Source organism: Halichoeres trimaculatus, unplaced genomic scaffold (genome assembly GCF_033239565.1).
Source record: "Halichoeres trimaculatus isolate MK-OKI-2021-1 unplaced genomic scaffold, fHalTri1.1 fHalTri1_scaffold_24, whole genome shotgun sequence".
NCBI lineage: Eukaryota > Metazoa > Chordata > Actinopteri > Labriformes > Labridae > Halichoeres > Halichoeres trimaculatus.
The window spans coordinates 5,458,027-5,480,009 of NW_027437202.1; the positions used below are offsets into that span (position 1 = coordinate 5,458,027).

The 21,983-nt window shown below is 40.6% G+C and overlaps 1 protein-coding gene across 1 annotated transcript; it reads left to right on the forward strand.

Annotated features, from left to right (window-relative positions):
* The first annotated feature begins 1,214 nt into the window (after window positions 1–1,214).
* On the forward strand, window positions 1,215–19,997 carry stk11ip (serine/threonine kinase 11 interacting protein). Its single transcript, XM_074664637.1, has 26 exons — window positions 1,215–1,393; window positions 1,543–1,610; window positions 1,882–2,084; window positions 2,182–2,256; window positions 2,343–2,438; window positions 2,530–2,637; window positions 2,708–2,779; window positions 2,863–2,992; window positions 3,160–3,263; window positions 3,346–3,435; window positions 3,555–3,596; window positions 3,689–3,856; window positions 3,946–4,027; window positions 4,141–4,599; window positions 4,678–4,898; window positions 4,981–5,091; window positions 6,348–6,516; window positions 8,361–8,518; window positions 8,619–8,877; window positions 11,396–11,505; window positions 12,307–12,404; window positions 13,124–13,320; window positions 17,011–17,095; window positions 17,852–17,934; window positions 18,659–18,873; window positions 18,951–19,997. The coding sequence occupies exons 2-26, from the start codon at window positions 1,544–1,546 to the stop codon at window positions 19,086–19,088; spliced, it is 3,540 nt and encodes a 1,179-aa protein (XP_074520738.1). The 5' UTR covers window positions 1,215–1,393; window position 1,543; the 3' UTR covers window positions 19,089–19,997.
* The last annotated feature ends 1,986 nt before the right edge of the window (window positions 19,998–21,983 follow it).

Sequence of the window (21,983 nt, forward strand, 5' to 3'; positions counted from 1 at the left end):
TGTGTAATTTGGGGAAAGTCGTGCAAATCTCTGTGAGGTATCTGCATTACGTACACACCAATGAAACCAAATAAAGACTTGTTGAAAAGTGCTTTACTAATGTGTCAGAGGAGTTAATGTGAGGGTTTACAGCTTTGGAGGCGAGAAGTTGCAGCTCTTATTTGCTGATGTCAGCATTACATTACACTGACATATGGCAAAAAGCACTGAATGAGAGTTCTAGGCCACACAACCATCTTTCCACCATTTAAAACAGGCTAAATATAGACATGTTTGCAATTGACTTGATAGTTTTTCCAAATTCAGCACAAATTGGAATCAGACTTGGTTTAATCTGCCTGATCCAGAAATTAGTGCTCCCTCTGCAGCATGCAAAGTAAGCAAACACTCCTCCTCCAACCAGCCTCCCTGCTATGTTTTATTGGTGCCATGACTCGGATACGGTGAGCCCAACATCTGCCAGAAAGCAGATGTGCTCTGAGACTCAGGTTGGTGAATTTAGCAGATGGGATTTATTTAAAACAGAGCCACCATGAAGCCTGTGTTGGAGTCCTTGGGTCCTCAAAGCTGAGAAACTAAGAGGGCCTCTTTGGAGCCTAAGAGTAGGCTACAAGTATTGCAGTTTTACGCTTAAAATAAAAGACTTATATTTTGCAGAGTATATAAAAAAATAAAACACTGCTTTCTTTCAATGTGTTGAAGGATTTTCTGCATACATTATAGTTTATAAGAGCTGATTTTAAGGTTTTTGTAGGATTTAAATTGTGTACTATTCAGATCAACCTGTGAGTCAGTTGCTAGCTGCTAGCTGCTATCTGGCGCCATCTTGTGGTATTTCAAAGTACATAATTAGTGTTAGTTTTAACGAAAAGAAACTGTTACTACCATTTTTAATAATAATAAAAATGAAGCATTAAATATTATCTTTGAATTTGTGAGCAAATATTAAACGTAGGCATTAAGTCTGACTCTTGGAGAAGACGTATTTAACGTTGGGTCGCAGTTTTGCTGAATCACGATTTCAAAACACCCAATTCCGAGTTTTAAGTAGGATATTTTCGAATATTTTTGAAGATAACTATCAAATAAGTAAAAAATAAAACATTAAATGTTATTATTTATTCGTTTTTGTGTGTTTTTTGAACGTTAACTGAAGACTCCGCTGTATTTCGCGTTACCGTCCCTCTTGGTGTATGCGCGCCACCGTAGAAGCTTAGACAGCCAGTCATGTGACAAACAATATGTCAACAACGCGCACTGCTCAATGAGAACAACAAAAATAGCCACGAAAATGTGGTTTTTCTCTGTTTGAAGCTAATAACGTGTTGCTAAATTGAGCTTTTGGAGTGAAACTTTATGTCTGCTGTTTATTTTCATCGCTGTCACGGCACAGGTAGGTCGCTCCTACTTCTGGTACCAGGAAGCTGGAAGCTAGTTTACAATCGCGAACTGGAATAACACTAAAACAAGCACTAAATATGAATACTAGAAGTGTAAATCTGCTTTTGCCTTCGTTTATTTGTTTTGTTATATCTTGTTTAGGATGTCTGCCCCCCAGAATGGTCAGTCCTCCCTTGTACAAAGCTTGGCCACACTGCTCAGAAATGATGGTGAGTTACAGGATGTACGAAATGTCTAAATCTGGGTGGTGTCAGGTGTTTTTGAACTGCATGTGACACAAAACAGGGTGTTTGGTGTCAAAGGGTGTAAACACTCAGTCAGACAGCTCAGATTACAAAGCAAACCATCCAGTGTAATGATGCTAATAGCTCCTGAACCTGTGGTTTAGACCTGCTTTATGACAAATGTTGTTGTGTGATGTTTTTATTGGTGTGGATTTAGCTTCTAGATTCATTAGATTTTTTTTTTTTGCATCATCAGGTGACTTGGTGTTGGATGGCAGCAGCACGCTGACTCTTCCAGCCTCCACCTTGCAGCAGCTGACCCGGCTCTTCGAGCAGTACCTGCTCTCCAGGAGCCAGGCACACGGCTTCCTCGCACTGCCCTCCCACCCTGCTGACACCACCTCTCTGCTGCAGCTGCAGTTTCTGTTTGACGTCCTCCAAAAGACCATCTCCCTCAAGGTTTGAGTAGATAAGAGTGTGATTTCATAGCTCACAGCTTAATGTCTTCAACTGGACTTCTCATCCTCTAAATTTGTGGTTTTATTTATGAACACAGCTCATCAACCCTCCAGGAGAGAGGCTGCAATCTGTGGTGAAAATCTTCCCATTCAAGTCGCTAAAATGTTTGGAGGTAAACTCATTTTTTATCCACCCTCTGATACCACCATCAAACATCAGCTTCCACAATGATTTATTTCTGTTTCTCCCCCTCATCAGCTGAAGCGAGTCCCCCCTCACTGTCTGGAAGGACTCAGAGGAGTTTACTCCCAGTTGGAGGTCTTTACATGTTCAAAGAGCCTCAGCTCCCTGGAGGTGCTCTCCTTTTGCATTTTATGTCACTGCCTTTGCATCCTGTAAGTTCTGCTTTTAAAGGTGATTCATACATCACGTGTCTTTGTTTCAGGAGCTGCTCTCGCTGTGTGGAGGAGACCTGAGCTCTGCACTGCCTTGGCTGGAGCTGCACACCCTCAACTTCAGCTACAACTCCATCGTCTGCCTTGACCAGTCTTTAGTAAGAGCAGAATAAATACACACAAATATGCATCATTACTCTCCTTAATCTGACTTTCATCTTTTCACAGAGTTTACTGAACGTCCTGAAGTCGTTAGATTTAAGCCACAACAAGATTCAGGAGTGTGCAGAATTCCTCAAGGTGTCTATTTCATCTTTCTTCAAATTCAATCCCCTCTCTATTTATGTCTTTTATTTTATTTATTATTTCTTATCTTTCCTTAGCCTTTAAGTGAACTGGAACACTTAAACCTAGGCTACAACTGCCTGCAGAGGGCGCCAACACTCGGCATGAGCGCCAGAGCCAAGCTCCTCACCCTCCACCTCAGGAACAACGAGCTGGAGACCATAAACGGTAAAGCAGACGCACACAGATGCTTTAAGTGTTTCTTATCTTGCTCTGCAATGACAGATCCGACTTAACAGCCAACCAATCGGATCGCTCAGAGCGAAATGTGCTGATAAAACCTTAAAAACTTGAAAATATCTTACTTTTTGTTTCTTTCCTGTCTGATTGAAAAGGTGTGGAGCAGTTATCGTCCCTGCAGCACTTAGACCTGGCCTACAACCTGCTGCTGGAGCACTCCCAGCTGGCTCCTCTGTCCCTTTTGCACAGCCTCAACACAGTAAGGAAACACAAGCAGACACAAACACAGAAAGAGGTTGATGCTTCATTTTACAAACGGATATCTGTGTGTTTTCTTGAAGCTGAACCTGGAGGGAAACCCACTCTACTTCCAGAAGTCGCATCGCAGCTGCACAGTCCGGCATCTCTCCCCGAAGGCTGCCAACCACAAAGTGAGTCCTGTGTGGAGCATTATTATTAGAATATTTTATTTTGTGTCTTCTTAAATGATGAAAAAGTGAAAAAAAGTTTTAAAAAAGTCATAATCTAACTAATTTTGTGTTCCTTGCAGTTTAAACTTGATGGCACTCCACTGTCTTCATCTGAGATATCTGTAAGTTTTTCAATCAGTGAGTGAAAAATCCTTCAGTGTCTGCTTTTCGGTTCAAATGAAAGCAGTTTAAGTGAAAACCTCTTCATGTTAAGGTTCTGCCAAAACAAGGTCAGCTGATTGTCCAGGCCCAGCCTTCACCGCCTCTTTCCAGACCGCCTGAGCGGACCAACCAGGAAGCGTCAAGCGGAGCCGGAGAGCTGAGTGACAGCATGTCGGTTGGAGAGGTGGGAGTGTCACGCTTACGGAAGAAGAAAAACAGGGTGAGGAATCTTCTTTTTCTTAAGTGTTTTACTCATTTTAGTCTTTTTCATTCTAACCTTCTCGTTTTTTAATATGCCGTCTGTTTCAGAGTAAGGTGAAAGTGCGGCGAGCCAGCATATCAGAGCCCAGCGATACAGATTATGAGTCCAAACCGCTCCCCTCCACTCAGAGTCAGTTTTAGATGCTTGTCTTTAATTTTTATTCTTCATCTTGTGACTTTTTTTTTTTTACAAGTTCTTCCTATTTAACTTGTTGGGCTTGTAATGCTTTCTTTCTCCACTAGGTCTCGTCCTCCCCCACCAGCAGGAGATCGAGCGCATGTCCAGCTTCAGAGACCAGATGGGTGAAGACTGGCTGAGGTACCAGCACCATCTCGATGGAGACACCAACCAGCCCCTCCAAAACGGCCTCAACAGCACCCAGTGTCCCTCCACCAGCAACGGGCATCAACCGACTCCATCATCCCTGGATGTCCCAGGAGTCCTCCCTCCTCCGCTGCTCTCCTCCGAGTCCAAGATAGAGACGTCAGACGTAGACCTGGAGACTGAGTCCACGCTACAGTGGGCGGGTCAGAGCTCTCGTCTCACAGAGTCCACGTTAGAGGAGAGCGTAGTGGACGGCTCGGGTCAGGGAGGCGCCAGCACAGGAGGGCCAAGTCCTGAGGTCCTAAAGTCAGCCAGGAGGGAGAGCAGAGACGCCAAAGAAGAAGAAGAAGAAGAAGAGGAAGAGGAGGATCTTGGAGGTAAAGGGTTCAGAAATTTGTCTGAGCTGCAGAATCAAATTAAAGCAGATGAAATATTTTGTCTCATTTCCTCCACAGTGGACCTGTGTCACCCTTTGTTAGTTGGCGTCCTGTCGGACAAAGAAGAAGACGACACAGGAGGCGACACAGACAGGAAGAGGAAGAGGAGGGAGGTGTTTCTGCGCGTCAAACCAGGTCTGATGCTGGAGGTGGACATGCAGAGAGGACAGGAGAGATGCCGGCTGGAGCTGGGCAGCTTGTCGAAGGTGGAGGCAACAGAGGCCGCATGGATCAGAGGGGTGAGAGGAGAAAAGGATTGTGGGAATCAGAGTTTTAAGATGAGCTTGTGAGGAGGTTTAATGGGGTCTTTCTTTCTCTCAGGACTCAGAGGAAATGCTCCCAGCTGTGGAGCTTCAGTTCGACTACATCAGCCGGGAGAAGAGATGGAGACGCTACGTGCTGCTGGACGACGACCCTCAGGAGGCTTTACAGGTGAATCACACACACAGAAATTCGAAGCACAACCCACGTTCTCTCTGACACTTTGACCACACATGACTGAGCGGGGATAAAACCCACCCACAGACTTCTGGGATGTGTCTCGTCATGCTCACTGGCTGCCCTCTCATCTCCTTGTTTTGAAGCCGTGACGTCAGCATGCAGCAGCACATTCTGTACCATGTTTACTACCTTGTTTACGGTTTTGGTCTCCTCTCATTGTGTAACGTCTAATCCATGCCAGGTTTTATTTTAACACAGAAAGCTGACACCAACGCCGGTATGTGATGGTGGTTCTTTTCAGGCTTTGTGGTGAGCAGACTCAGACTTATGAGTTAGGATTTACAACAAAAGTGACAAGAATACATCCCTGCAGAGTCACAGCTTTATGAAGTTTACTGAAATGATGCAAGCAAGAGAAAAAAAGCCTTGGATTGACTTTCCTTTTTTATTGAGATTTTCAAGATGCATAACAAAAATTGTGCTTGTGAATTTTCATTTAGGACACATTATATACGTCGAAAAGAAGAAAAAGAAGAAAAAAAAGAGTAAAAAACTGAAAAAAAGAAAAAAGAAAGAAAATGAATAAATAAATAAAATAGATGCATAAAAACTATAATTGTGATTGTGAATTTTTTATATAGCATATCGTAACATGAGATATGTTGAAAAGAAAAAAAGAAGAAGAAAAAAAGAGTAAAAACAGAAAAAAGAAAGGAAAAAAATAATAAAAAAGATGTACAACAACAATAATTGTGATTGTGATTTTTTTATATAGTTAACATGAAATATGTTGAAAAAAAAATTAGAAAAAAAAGAAAAAATAAGTAAAAACAGAAAAAAGAAAGAAAAAAATAAAATAAAAAAGATGCATAACAACAATGATTTTGATTGTGAATTTTTATGTAGGAAACATGAGATATGTTGAAAAGAAAAAAATTGAAAAAGTTAGAAAAAAATTAGAAAAACAGAAAAAAGAAAGGAAAAAAATAAAATAAAATAGATGCATCATAACAATAATTGTGCTCATGAATTTCCATAAAGGAAACATAATATATGTTAAAAAGAAAGAAAATAAAAAAGAAGAAGAAAAAAATGTAAAAACAAAAAAAGAAAGGAAAAAAAATAAAACAAAATAAAATTAAAAAGAAATTAAATTAAATTAAAAAAAAGAAATTAAAAATAACTTAATAACTGAATAAAAAAATGACTTTTTCAGGGTAAGAACATGTTTGTTTTTTGCCCACTAGGCTCTGACGGATGTGCTGTCTCAAGTGGCGGAAGAAAACCAGCGCAACTCCGAGCTCCGCCTCAGCAGCGTGCGCCTGCAGTGCCTCCGCTGCAGCTCCGAGTTCACACTCCAGGGATTGGGCGCCGAGGAGGAGGCTGGAGGGAGGAGCGGGGATGATGGAGGCAAAGGTGAGAGGGATGAAGGGTGAATTAACCGCACCCTGAATGTGGACGAACAGAAACACGCAGGCACTTATGTAATATGTACATTTCCACATCCCACGATGCTGAAGACATCCTTAAGAACGGAAAACCTGACGAGAGGAAAACAAAGAAAAACCAGAAAATTCAAGACAGCACGCAGATGGAAATCATGCACAAGAAACATAACAGAAAAATCTACTTTTCATTAAAGTTTTGAGTGAAAAGGATTAAATACAGGGGTTTAAACAATCAGCTGCGTTTGATCTGACCACATGTTAAAAGGCAACTCCAAATAAATTAGAATCTGTTTAAAAATCTCCGTAAAAGAGAAAAATAAATAGCGTTCAACAATAAAAAATGACCCGTAAGCTCCGCTCGTGGGTGCACGCGTTGCCCGAGGGATGTGGTGTTTGGCTGGAGTTTATATCTCAATCTGTCATCCGTGGATTTCAAACAATCCCACACACACACCGCAGCTTTAACTCTGCAAAGCCTTATTCTGATTCATCCCTCGAAGGGAGTCACGCACACTTTCCGATGAGTCACGGTGGGATTCATGTGCTCTTAAACATCCTTAAAAAATAACAACACATTCACTTTCTTATTTTTCCTCATGTTTTCACTTTGACCCAAAAGGAGGTCACACGTTTCACCTGAAGGAGAAAAAGAACACCTCCTCCTTTGCTATCACTCGTCTAATTGTGTTCCCAAAACAAAATTCTGCTCTCACATGAACCCAAAAGGAGCATCCCAGGACTTATCTCCCCTCTTTTACTGCCTCTGTGAGTTCCCACCTGTGTAATCAGCAGCAGACAGATAGCAGCCTCCCGCTCCTTCCAGCCAAACCCGACATTAAGACCTGCTCCGGCATGTCACGGGCTGTGAGCAGGCTTTGTTCCACAGATGTCTCAGGGATTCTTCGGAGCCATGCGCTCTTTGTTTGTGTGCTTAGTCTGCTGTGACGAAGAGATGTCAGCAATAAATACCTTTTTCATACACACGTGTCTGAACTTAGACGTTTGTTTGCCTTGCGGGGGAAAGAAATTCAGGCCCTGCAGACATGAGAAAACAAAGGGGCAAGTCAGAAACGAAGGATTGCATTATTCCTGCCTTTATCTTGCATAATGTCCTTTAAATGTCCTTGATACCTTGACTTTATGGTTTAAAAATGTTGCTTAAAGAGTTTAGCTGTGTCTCTTTTTAAACCAAATCAAAATCTTAGACAGTATCCTTCAAAGGGGCTTCCAAAGGAAATATGTAAAGTGTTTTGGAAATAACTTCCTCTTTGGACTGTCCCTTTAAGCAGTAACTATCCTCGGTTTGAGGTGCCTGAACTTTTCTGACTTGCAGCATTTCGCTAAGCCTCTGTCATCTCACATCTTCTCCTCATATCCATGCTGAGCTCTCGTCCAAAGAGTGCACTGCTCTCGACCACAGTAGTTAACGAGCAGGATTTTGATTGACAGGCTCCTCCAGACTCCGCCTCCCCCGCTGAAAAACATAGTTAACTTCTATAGATGCAGTAAACAGTTGCACAGAGTCAATGGCAGCGAACATGGACATTTTAATATTGGCCTGTTGAAAAAAAAAAAAAAAAAAAAAGCTGATATGAGATTAAAATGCGATTAATTAGATTAATTAAGTACTTTTTTAAATAAAAAATAAAAAAATCGAAAATTAAAACAATCAAATGAAAAAATAAAATAAAATAAAAAATAAAATAAAACAAACAAACAAACAAATTATTACAAATCCTGTAATTATTTAGATTATTGTTGTTAATCGCCCGACAGCACTACTTCCTATATATGTGTTTTAATTTATTTCAGGAGGCAGTAATCTTTGTCTGGACTGTGGCAGCGATCATGTCGTCCAGCTCGCTGGTCACCCAGCTCCTCACACCAGCACCCCGCTTCGTCACTCGTCGAGGCCGGACAGCGAGGACGATCGCCTGGATCTGACTTCAAGCATACGGAGCATCACTAGGGTTTCTTTCCACTCCTTTTTTTCATAAATCCACATTTCTTTTATTATTTTATTATTTCTTTGTTGTCCAAAGTCTCACCGTTTCACTTTCTCCACGTCAGGATGACCACACAGACGCCAGCATCAGCAGCAGCCCTTTACTTGAAGCTACGGCAAACACAGAGGATCAAACCTTCGTCACTGCACAGGGAAGCACTTTCTACATCGGGGACGAACCAGAGGACAACTCCAGCTCCAGCGTCTTTTACCACACGGAGAGCCAAAGCAGGGAGGAGCTGGCTGGGAGCTACCACTACAGCGCTGCAGGTGTCACTCCACCTGAAGCGCTGGCGCAGGCTGCAGGGAGAACCAACGGGAACGGTGGGTTTAATGTGACACTTTAAAGTCTTATGAAGCACTCCAGCTTGTTTTGATCTCTGGCTTTAAGGCTTGAGTTTTGAGGCGTTCATCCAGCCTGTCAGCGGGTTTAAACCCCGGCATCCTCTGCCTGTGAGGAGACAGCAGCTACTTCTTCTCTGCCCTTTAATTATTATTAAAAATAGCTTCAGCAAAGAGTACAATTAGAGGGTACGAGCAGCAGGCTGCACCCACGTCCAGGAGTCTGACGTGAATAATATCAGAAATTTATGAAAAACACTCCAAATTGAGGCCGTTAGCGTAATAATTCTGATTCAAAGTGACATAAATCAGCACATTTTGAAGCTTTCTCCAACAAAACGACACTTTAAAGAGTATAAAAACCCAGATTTACAGCGAAATGAACCCAGCCGTACACTTCTTAAATTCTTACGGATATTGGCAGGAGAGAAGCAGACTGGAGGAGAGCCCGACGGCGGTAAAAAGAAGTGATATATTATGAGCTCATTTGACTGCCACATTTCATACGCTCAGTGTAAAACACATCAGCAGAGGCACACGATATAAACAGTTTACGTCTGATTTTATTGCCTTTTCGAAAGGTTTGTTTAAATCATCAGCAAGAAGCGAACAAAGACGGGAAATATTTGGATTTAAAGAAGCTCTCTGTGTCTCTGTGAAAGCATCCCGCTTCCTCCCAAACATCTGTCTGCCATTTTTAGACGAACCGCATGCTAAATGTGAAACAAGACGGATTGGAATCATTACTGGATGTGATGGGAGAGGAATGAAAGCCTGAGAGAGGGACGGCTGGAGTCGTAATAATAGCTTTCTGCGTCTTTTTTCCCTTCTTTCTCTCTCTGTAAGCGTGTAATCTGTCCCTGTGAAACCGCAGTCTCACACTGGAGACAGCTCAGACTCATCCTGAAACGCTGAGCGTAGTGAGCTGAGTGTGAGCACAGAGCTTCTATTGTTGTGGAGACGAGCTTGAAGTTTCCCTCTCTTTAAAAAGTGCTTTGTCTCGTGTGTGTTTCACCTCTGCACGGCCTCTCTAATCTCTTTTTTTGACTACAAACATGTTTGTTTTGGCCTCTGCACGTCTGACCCTGTCATTTTAGAGAAACTGCAAACTTTAATCAGTGTTAATATCGCCTCTGCTGCCATTCAGAGGTGGATTTATTGCTTTTTGTGCACGAGGCTTGTTGGAAATCCACAAAATATCAGCTTTTATGAAAGTCAGACACTCCTGCCAGGAAAGCACAGCTAAGCTGTTAACCCTTTAAACCCTGCAGTCCCCCAGTTAGGAGGTTGCTCTGCAACAACATAGAACAAAATATTTATCAGCTTTAAATTAAGTCATATTACACATCAGGTAAAACAGGAAAAACTCAACTACTAACACTATGAAGTCATTCTGCAACCAGGGGTCTGAAACCTTTTCTTTCATACCTAAATTTTGCCTCAGCTCACTTAAACTAAAGTCATTCCTGAGCCACAAAATCAACTTTATCTTCACAGTAAAGACTTTTAAGTTATTAAAATTATATGCAAAGTTAAAATCTAATCCCTAATCACAACTTTTTTTTCAATTCATGAAATTGTACATGTAATATCTAATTTTGACATTTCCAGAAATTGGAAACAATTTCAAAAAAAAAATCTGAAACTTTAAAATATGTGCAAATAAAAATTCAAATTCAACTTTAAAAAAAAATTGCAACACTTAAAAAAAATGATAATTTTGAAAAATTGTAAAAATGTTAAAAAAGTGATAAATTTCAGGAATTTTGCAAAAATTTGAAGGACTTTTGTTATTTGAAAAAATTTGACAAGGTTTTTAAAATTTTTGTCATATCAAAACTTTCAAAAACATGTAAAAAAATTCTATGCCAGTTTTTTTTTTTTATTTCCAAAAAGTGCAAAAATTTCAAACAAAATTAGAAAAAAAATTGCAACACTTAAAAAAAAAATAACAAAAAAAAAATCAAAATATAATAATAATAGTTGTTTTAATAATATTTATAACATTTATGATAATAATAATAATAATAATGATGATAATAATAATAATAATAATAATAATAATAATAATAATAATAATAATAATAACAATAATAATAATAATAATAACAATAATTATGATGACGATGCAAAAAATGAAAAGATGACATTTCAAGAATTTGTAAAAAATTCAAGAACTTTTGTGATTTAGTTAATTTGACAAAATGTCTTGATTTTTGTGATTTGAAAAATATTAATGAAATTTTACCCTTTTTTTATTAAAAAGCAAAAATGTGCAAAATTTGAAAAATCTTTGAGAAATGAACAATTTTTGTTTCAAAAGTGTTTACCTTCAAATTACACCAGAATAATTCTAATAGACGCTGTTCATGCAGAGATTAACTCTTTTCAATTGGTCATTTTTCTAGCAGAGCCCCAAAAAGATGCCAGGGTTTAAAGGGTTAACATAAGGTTTGCTTTGGGTCATTTCAAGACGATCTTGCTGTCTGTTTGTTCGCAGACGGCTTGGACCTCCTGACTGAGGACTACACGGCGGTGGATCATCGTCTGCAGCTTTTCCTGGACATGGAGGTCTTTGAGGGAGAGGAGCAGCTTCATTCTTTCTTGAAGGTTTGTCAGAGTCTCTGAAACATGAGCGTGAGCTAAACTTGCAGTAATCCTGGTTTTAAAATAAGCAGAAGTTGCATATCTTTAGCAGGAAACGCTCTATTCTGAGCAGGACTCCATAGTTCCCACAAGACGCACATAAAAAAGGGTTTCAGGGCCTTTAATCCTCCTCTGAAGCTATTATTAAAACTGTATTATTCCCAGACTCTGCAGTACTTTCCCTGAGACAGCAGCCTGTGACTGATCGCTCAAATTTAGCAGCACATTGTTTTTATGTCGCTGTTATTGTTTCTTTTGTTATTGCGGTTTACAACAGTCTTTTAAAATATCTCCCTGATGGCCAAGAGACTCCAGCTTAACGACTGGTGACAACTTTAAGACCTACATCACTTCAGCTGCGGTTAGCTCTCCCAGCGCTGTCACTCAATCTCAGGGGAGCTGCGAAATCTTCTCTGCAATGCATCCTGGGAGCTCTGCAGGCCTGTTGCTGCTCTCTGTCGGACACCTGGACGAGGAGCGGAGAGAGCGGCGCAGCTGGAAACAGGAGGTCCCGCTCCATTCATCTTCGTTTGGTTTATTTATCCTGTGACAGCTTCCCTCGCTGTTGAGGAAATAAAGCAAGACCTTGATGCAATTGTTTGATTTGAAAGCCCTCAGGAGCTTTCTGATGAACTGGTCCTAGCTCATGACGTTCATTACCAGGCCTTTTTTGGATGAATCCCCTAAAGGAGGAACAGTTTTCTGTTGTTGAATGAGAAATGATCAATAACAGACGATAAACATGCTTCTTTTTCTGCGTTTTAGATGTCTGCTGTCAAATTCGGGGAGCCTGGGGAGGTCCCGTCTCTGCTGGTGGTGTCAAACAAGAGGATCTATTTCTTGGAATTGATGCCAGAAACACGGTGAGTGGAGCAACTTCACAGGAGGCAGGAATAAACAAGTTCAGGAGGAGTGTTTTGCACGCTGACCTGCTTTGAATCCAGGGCTCTTTAAAGTCCTCATGAGTGCTTTCTCCAGACCAAACAGGTGGAGTTTAACCGCAAAAAAGATCAAAAAGATAAATGCGTGCGATTTCAAACATGACTCGGAGGTATAAACTCAGCCAGGGAGATATTTCCGCAGCACATGCCAGTTTATCAAAACAGTAATCAAACCCCGCTGGTCTGGATTCAAAAGAGGGCGCCACACTTCAGTTAACAATTATGATTTGAACGCTGGTGTCGCCCCACACCCTCCGTTTAGGATGTGGATTATATTGCATAACCTGCGCAGGTTTCTGGGTCACATCTTGAGAACACATTGACCTCGCACTGTCTCTCCTGAAAGTTTTTCTCCTCTTTTATTAGTTTCTCTCCTCTTTTACCAAAGCTTTTCCTCTCTCATCACTTCCCTGAGACGTGAGCCCACGCTGGGATGAGTTTAGAGACCACAGGAGCTGTGTTTTCTTGTTCTTGGCGTTGCGTAGGAAACTTTTATTTTGAAGTTAATCCTTAAAAAATGAGGGATTACATAATTTATTACCCTGATCGTGCTGAGTAAACTTTGGCTTTAACGCCGACGTCAGGAGAAGCCGTTTAATCCATCCCTTGGTGACCGTGCGCTTTCTGCTCTCTCCTCCCAGGAGAAGCCAGCTCTCTGATTGGCTGCAGAAGCGCGACAGCCATCCAATCATCGAGCTCAGCTACCTCGAAGTCGGGCTTGGCTCGCAGACCATACACATGGAATTCGGCGGCAGCAGCAGCAGCAGCGGGGGCGTGGCTTATACTCTGCTGGTGCGAGACAGCCCACGATGCAAGCGGTTCTTTGGCTTGTTGACAGGTAAGAGGACGCGGTGCCAAATAGGAGCAAAGTGGAAAATAGCTTCTGTCTAATGTATGGAAAAACACATAAAGGGGGAAATGTTAGATTCTGAGGGAGAAACTCGCTCACCCTGCTCTTTTTTTACCAACTGGTTTCACTGGTTTGAGCTCTTTCCTGAGGGAAGACACTGCAAAATAAGAGAGGACAAATTTAGATGTAAAAACAAGAAGCAGAGTGCCGCTGGATCCCTGAGGCAGGTATGAGAACAGCATGTTCCTCCACCAGGCATCATGCCACAGAAAGCTTCTCCCTCACTGAATAATACTATACCATATGTGGGCGACGTGACGCAGGTCTCACCCCCCTCCTCTGCATCACACAGACTCGCGCACATCCTGCCCAGACCTCCTCGTCTGCAGCGAGGAGAGGACCAAGAGGCCGAGAGGAAAACCTTTTATTAGTCGGGGGGCTCCTGCTCGGGAGCTGGAATGTCTGGAAAAATATGGAAAATGAATTTGACAATAAGCAGCCGCAGAAAACAGGAAAACAACTCGGCACGTGCTGCTCATTTCCACTTCACTTAATTATCACAGAAAGACGACACAAGGAGGTTTTTCCATGATTGCTCCAATATTTCAGCAATAGAAGCAAAACAACCTCTCAACTCCGTCAACGAGCGCTGATTACATGATTAGAGGAGCGGGTTCTTCAACAGGTCCTGGACTCAGTCCAGCTCCAGTCATATAGAGTCAATCTGGAGCATGTTTCTGGAAAATGTTGGTTTATAAACGTCTTTAAAGCTCCTGTGAGGAACTTGAATTCACGTCTTTGCTAACTTTATCCCTCAGCTACGGTGGCCAATGGGTAAATGATTATCTTTTTTAACCTCAGCTATAATAAATAAAGCTTCATAGTGGTCTCACCTTGTAATATCCTTCATAGTTTTTATATTTCTTTATTTACCGGAAAAATACTTCTTCTTATATTTAGCTTTATGAATCAATAGCGTTAGCTTCAAAGCTACATTTATCATACTTGAGTCAGTAGTTATCCTTTGGGATAACTGTCCTTTTAACTAGCGGTGTGGCAGCACTTCCATCATATTGTGGCTTTTGCATTTGTATTTTTGCTTTTGCACTTGTGTTTTTGCGTTTGCATTCATGTTGTAGCTTTTTGAATTTGTGTTGTAGCTTTTTGAATTTGTGTTGTAGCTTTTTGAATTTGTGTTGTAGCTTTTTGCATTCGTGTTGTAGCTTTTGCATTTGTGTTGTAGCTTTTTGCATTCATGTTGTAGCTTTTGCATTTGTGTAGTTGCTTTTGCATTTATGTTGCAGCTTTTGCATTCATGTTGTAGCTTTTTGAATTTGTGTTGTAGCTTTTGCATTTGTGTTGTAGCTTTTGCATTTGTGTTGTAGCTTTTTGCGTTTGTGTTGTAGCTTTTGCATTTTTGTTGCGGCTCTTGTGTTTGTGTTGTAGCTTTTGCACATGTGTAGTTGCTTTTGCATTTATGTTGCAGCTTTTGCATTCATGTTGTAGCTTTTTGAATTTGTGTTGTAGCTTTTGCATTTGTGTTGGTGCTTTTTGCATTTATGTTTTTGCTTCTGCATTCATGTTGTAGCTTTTGCATATGTGTTGTGGGATTGCATTTTTGTTATAGCTTTTTGCATATGTGTTGCAGCTTTTGCATTTATGTTGCAGCTTTTGCATTTATGTTGTAGCTTTCTTCATTTGTGTTTTTGCTTATTCGTTTTTGTTGTTACTTTTGCATTCATGTTATAGCTTTTGCATCTGTGTTGTAGCTTTTTTCATTTGCGTTGTACCTTTTGCATCTGTGTTGTAGCTTTTGCATCTGTGTTGTAGCTTTTGCATCTGTGTTGTAGCTTTTGCATCTGTGTTGTAGCTTTTGCATTTTTATGTTGTGGCTTTTTTCTTTTTTTGCTTATTTTTTCGTGTTGTCACCTTAGCACTTGTGTTGCACCTTCTGCATCCGTTTTGTAGCTTTTTGCATCTGTGTCATTGCTTAGCATTCCTGTTTTCGCTTTCACAAATTGTCTGATACCTACAGGCCACCGTACTGATTAGTTCTGTTTTCTTTTGCTGTAGCAGCTCATAAAGAGGTAATAATCTGAATGTTTCAGTCTGTTTAGATTTTGAAACCTGAGCTTAACTCCTCACAGGAGCTTTAAGCTTCTCATTCACACTTTTAAAAAACCCAACTCTCTGAAAAAAGGCCCAGCAGAGGTTCCTGTGTGTAATGTTTTCCTTTCCCGTTATCCTCCTTTAGCAAAGATAACTCCTATTGTGCCAAACATTCCCTCCTTAATACCATCTGAACCCAGAATCAGCTGTAGTCATGTTTTGTCAGCAGAAACAGGGAAACGCTTCCCAACAACCATCCCAGACTTCAGCCCAAGCAGAGATAAAACCACAGCTGGAATGACGAAGGCCTCGCTCGGGAGGATGTGGTCGTAACTGGGGCAGTTTTGCGGGGCTCAGAAACTCACCGAGTCAGACATAACTTTATTGAAACACGAGCGATAACATGAGACTCCTGGAGGCTGCAGCCAAGACAGACAAAAGGGGTCTGCTGCAGAATCTGCTGCTGTTTTTGTTGGAGTTTCTTCCCTGAGTTTTTGTTGTTGCTCTCAAACTGTGTCAGAGGAGATTTGGTAGAAGTGATGAGTGTATTATCCTGATGCTTGGAAACCAGAAATCCTTCCCTCACACTGTCTCTGTCTGTGCTGTCTAACATATCAAATCATGCCTTGGTGTTTAATTCCATGTGATAATCATCAGAGGCTTTGGCAGACAAGCAGTCTGGGTCTGAAACACAAGCAGCAGGAGTTCTGACAAAGACCAGAACACAAACCAAACTTGGTTCTGCACCAGCTCGGCCCGCCGCCTTTGTTTACGTGTGATCTGGATCTTGGATGGCACCTTGTTCAAAGTATGTTCACACGTTGTGTAAGAGTTTGTTCACTCTTCCTCCTCCACACGTGGAGATCTTCTTCCCAGCAGTGTGAGAGACTTTGACTTGGGTCCAATGCAAATTCTGCTGAAAGGCAATCAAACCATGTACGTCCAAAATATGCTGGAGCGAACAGGAAGTAATTTCTGGCGTCTTCATGAGCATTTAACAGAATTATTTCAGATTGAAGCTGTGGTTTTGATCTGTGTGTGTGTCACAAGGGGGCGCCAGATTCAAGTAGACAAAAAGTTTCTCACAGTGGCTTTAAAAGTGTCTTCCTCCCTTCACACACGTATCGTATCCTCACTCCTGACCCTGTTTCCTCTTCCCTTCTTCACAATCTAGGTGTGAATAAGTCACCGTCTCCCCCTCCTCTTTCCTCCCTTTAAATCCCTTTAAAGTCCGTCTATTCAAACTTGACTGTGAAGCCACTCTGCAGATATCCTCTCTGCTGCTGTATTGTTGTCACCCTCAATGATACGCTCCGATCCCTGAATGCGAGCGTGACCCAGCGCTTTGTCTTCCTCTGCATTTTCTCACCATAGAGCCGAAATCTTACACCTGCAACCGGAGACCTTACGGCTTTCTTTTCACGGCGACAATAACAGAAAATGAAGAGTTGCGCTTTTGTGTCCCCTGAATGTTTGGGTGTCACATTTTTAGGCTACTGTAACATGTCGAATCAAAGCGTGTGTGTTACATTCCCCTGACCTTTAACGTGACTCCTCTGTTTTCTCAAGGTATCGTCCGGGAGATGGCTCACGATTCAGACAGCAAGCTCCAGTCCATCTCCACCAGCAGACTCAACCCTCAGCACCACCTCTGGTACGGATTTAACGCAGGCATCCCAGCTTTTATTTGTTGCTCTGCTGAAAGATGTGGTCCTAACAGCGCTGTGCACATTTGTGTCTGGTTAGGAGGTGTAAGTTAAAGAGCATTTCTGACACATGTTTAGTTGATTACAATCAGCTCATTTTGTTTTTTTCATTCGGTGAAAGCGGACCTCTAAATTAGCTGGTAAACCACATCTTAATTCGGAGCATGTGTTGTTGAAGCAAATACTAAAGCATGCATGTCATGTTGTGTCACCTCTTGTAGTTTCTCTGCTGCTCCTTTTGTTTTCTCTGTCTAAACAGGAAAGAGCAGATGAGATGTGCTTATCTTTGTAGAAAAGTGTGATTTCAGGGAGGAATCAATCATTTTATTTTAAGTTTTTTCAGTATCAGAGAATTCTCTTTCTCCAATTTGCCCAATTTGTCCAATTTGTCGTTTCTTCGCCGCAGCTCGACAATAAAGAAGTGAAAACAAATCAAAGCAGCCCCCTTCATGTGTTTCTAACCACAGCCTTAGAACACACTTCCCAGTGTTTTCCCAACCAATCCCTGTCAGCTGTTATTATGTCAATTATCCCCTTTGCTTCACAGTTACTGTGAAACTCACCCGTGATGCTCAAGTGCTTCCATGTGAGAGCCAGGCAGCACCTGCCGGCGACTCTGTGTTATCTTTAAAGAAAAAAAAACACACAGGAGGCTTTTCTCATACATATCCAATTAAAACGACGCTGTGTTTGATTCCTAACAGGCCGCTGGTGTGTGAGGACATCCAGGCGGACGTGGAGGACGGTCAGCTGCAGTTCTTCTACATGCTGGCGTTCATCCTGCAAGGTGTTTTTCCTGCTTTGGGGTTTGAACCCTCAGGATGGAGCTCAAGCTCTAACATGTCGCACTGTAGAAGCTGTCAAAACTAATTACTTAAAATACTTGTTTTTCCAACTTTTTTGTGCTCTTCACTTGTCAGATTGTGCTGTTTTAAAATCATAGAAGCCCTCAAGTTAATAATCAGTCAGTCATGAGAAAGTGTGGATAGGAATTAAAGGGGTTAAAGGGCCAGAAAGAGGGAATCTAAGAGAGAATTTCAAAATAAAAGCCCTCATTTAAGCTTTGCAACCCAAAAAGTGTGAAAAAAAGTTAGATAATATCTTAATAAGCCAAAGGGAATATAAGAAAGAGGGATTAATGGTGACAGGATTTGATTTGTAGGATGATTTAACACCCCTGTCAAATTTACATGTCAACAACCCCTGCTTTAAAAAAAAGGAGCAGCCATCTGTTGATTTACCAGGATGTATTGATGGGTATAAATGTAAATCATGTGAGCAGGAGCATCAAAATGCCTCCCCCTCTTTCTGTGAATCTGCATTTTTGAAAGCCAAACTTGCTGCGGGCTACGCACAGCTGTGGAATTTCAAGAGCTGTCATTTTTGCGTGCCTAGATCTGTCTTTTTCTGCCTGTGTGCTCCTCTGGAGATAAAGTTTGAAAATACACCCAAAAAACACTCAATGCAGCAGAAAGAAATCTTAAACATCTTTGTTTCTTTTTATCTTTCAGATGATATCTGGACCCCGCTGACTGTCCTTGCAACCAGGGAAACTCTGTACCTCCTCAAAGAGGACCACCAGTGGACCAAAGGCTCAACAAGCGAGAAGAAAGAGCCAAGCAGCGGGAGCGTGACGGTGTTAGAGACGCAGCCAATCAGCTGCGTCAGCTCCGTCCACTTGTGGCCGTCTGATCAGTGCAGGGTGGACATCCAGCTTTATGATGAGGTGAGAGCGCTTTCCAAACCTGTCCCTCTCAGGTTGTGTTGCTTGTTCTGACTCCTCTGTCCTGTGTCCGCCCACAGACGGTGAAGCAGGAGAAGACGTGGTGTGTGCACTCAGAGAGCCCAGAGCTCCTCCAGGGTCTGCTGGCCTGGGTCAGAGCTCAGTGGGAGGCCATGTTTGGCGTAAAACTGGACACACGCGTGCAGGACAAACCCTGACAGACTGTGCATGTGTGTTTTGTGAGCATTCTTGGTACTGGGAAACGTTAAGTGAGCGTGAGTGAGTTTGTCTTTATTTTCTCTCCATGCAGTCTGCACTCAGTCTGCTCTCATTAAGCTTTCTTTCAGGCCAAGAGCTTGGAAATGATTGCGCTCATTCATGTGGTACACAAGCCTGTAAAAGCACTGGTTGCATAATTCTGCCCTGCAGATACCAACCCACTGAACTTCTCCACAGCTGAAACGGAGTGTGCCTTCTTTCTTCTGCAGCTGCCATGTTATTTCTGCTGCAACGCGCCATCGCAAATCAACTGATTCTGTTGTTTTTTTTGTTTGGGGAGGTCGAGTTAAGCTTGACGGAGGCCTTCCTCACCGTCTTAGGGCGCAGTGAGTTGTGACATCACGCGCTCAACACGAGGACGAGGGCGCTCCTGAGAGGTCGCGACACTTGTCATCGAGGGTCAGCACACACTTCTCCCCAATTAGGGTCTCATGATGTCTCTGCACCGCACAACAGGATCACACAAGTGCAAATCTGGCAAAAATAGAACGAAAAACATGATTTTACAACCTAATTTAGTCTTATCTTTCAGGCTTTGCCCGTTTTTGATAAGTTAGAAGATAACTAAGCTAGTTTTTAGCGTGCAATTAGGTGCATTAAGTTAGTCGTAGGATGTTAACCAACCTGTGCAGCAAGCATCATTAACTCACAACTTTGCTTAATTTATTCTTTTGTTGGCATTTTTTCAAGTTTGGGATAAAAGAAGAAGTGTTTATTTTTGTATAAATAAGAAAAAATAATGTGGTGTTAAAAATTAAGTGTAAAAGTTCTGTGTATTTGTATGTGGAGCCAAAAACTTGCACCTTTATTTTTGGTTTAGTTTTTAATAAAGTACAAACATGTTTAACATTTATCATCTTTTTTTTTTAACGTTGAATATCGAGAGATTATTAGCAGCTGAAGATTGAAAAAGAAGGCTTAACCGACCTCGAAGCAGATGATATTTTTAGTTTTGTTTAGTTTTAGTTTATTCCTGCAGAAAATAATAACTGGAGCTTAAAAAATAGCTCGTAGAGTTTACCTCTCAACCAGACGTTTCTACTTTATTGAGTCAGTTTAATCATGGATTTGCTCAAAAGCAGCAACAGATGAAGAATGAAACATGCAAGTTTGATGATTTCAGGATTTTTTTTACTAGCACAACATATTTTTTGTCGTTCAATGCCAAACTGCCAATCCCAGCTCCAGACTCAGCTGTGTTAAGGTATGTTAACCAATTTCGCAGTGTAAATATTTCCTTAGCCCCTGCTGGTGTCGTACATGTGCCGTCCACATGCTCGGAGCAGGAAAACTGGATCTCCTTCAATTGCACCCACGTGGCTGACAAAGCCCACGATCCACGCTGCGGTCAGGAGGAGCAGCTTTACGCTCTGACGACTTGTGACCGCTCGCGCTTTTAATGCTCTTTGCATAAATCTGAATGGCACAATAAATAAAAGCACATTTTAGGCTTCATGTCTTGTTCCTGCAAAAGAAGGTCAAAGGTCATCTGCAGAAAAACCCTCAGCGCTGGTTCAGATCTGCCTAAAATCTCCCCCCCAAAAAAAGGATTTGTGTTTCTTTTTGACATGTTTCAGCGCAGCCGTTTCACGGGGAATGGATACAAAAGAATCAAAGGTTCTTATGTGCAGAAAAAGCGAGCAAAGCTTGCACTTTAGGAACTCGTGTGGCACAGCTGCAGCTCTTGATGCAGGATTTTAGGGTTTTATTCAGCACATGAGTCAACAAGTGATGAACTTGTGCTTCAAAATCAGATGAGGGAGAGGAATTATGGTATCAATCCAACAATTTTTTTAAAATTCTCTTTTTATTGAAATACTGCATCATTATATCACTTATTCCATACATCTTAGATACTATTTTTACTTTTTTTTTCTCTTCCTCTGTTAATTTTAACAGTCATAAATAAGTCGTAAATAAGATAGAAAGAAAAGAAAAAATAAATTAAATTAAATTGAATTTTAATAAATTGATAATTATTTTTTCTCCCTCTTCCTCTGACTGTTTATTTTTAACAGCCATAACATGGATTACATACAAAAAAAAGAAAAAAATGAATAAGAAATAAAATTAAAATGCAAATAAATTAATTAAAAATATAAAGAAATTAATATTTTTTTCTCTCTATCTTCCTCTGTTGATTTTAACCGTCATAACATGTATTAGATACAAAAAAAGGAAAAAAAAAGTAAATAAATAAAATAAAAATAAATAAATTAAAAATAATAATAAATTTGTTAATATTTTTTTTTTGTCTCTCTTCCCCTGTTCATTTTTAACAGTCATAACATGGATTAGATACAAAAAAAGGAAAAAAAAAGTAAATAAATAAAATAAAAATAAATAAATTAAAAATAATAATAAATTTGTTAATATTTTTTTGTCTCTCTTCTCCTGTTCATTTTTAACAGTCATAACATGGATTAGATACAAAAAAATAAAAAATAAAATAAAATAACAATAAATTAATATGTTTTTTTCTCTCTCTTCCTCTGCTAATTTTTAACAGTAATAATATGGATTAGATACAAAAAATGAGGAAAAGAGTAAATAAATAAAATAAAAATAAATCAATTAATTAAAAATAATAATAAATTAGTTAATTTTTTTCTCTTTCTTTCTCTGTTCATTTTTAACAGTCATAACATGGATTAGATACAAAAAATAAAATAAAATTATATAAAAATAAATAAAAATAATAATAATGATAGAGTCCAGACTTAAAGCTAAATATCCCTCTGGTAAACATCTAAAATTTTAAACAGGGCCCCAATCCAACATTTTAGCTTGAAAGTTTGCAGTATGGATACAGTATGTAAGGTCAAAACAGGGTC

Coding starts and splice junctions, on each gene's coding strand:
- stk11ip (XM_074664637.1), top strand. CDS start 1,544: ATGTCTGCCCCCCAGAATGGTCAGTCCTCCCTTGTACAAAGCTTGGCC. Junction 2,257..2,342: donor AGTCGCTAAAATGTTTGGAG/GTAAACTCATTT, acceptor CCCCCTCATCAG/CTGAAGCGAGTCCCCCCTCA. Junction 17,096..17,851: donor AACCCTCAGCACCACCTCTG/GTACGGATTTAA, acceptor GATTCCTAACAG/GCCGCTGGTGTGTGAGGACA.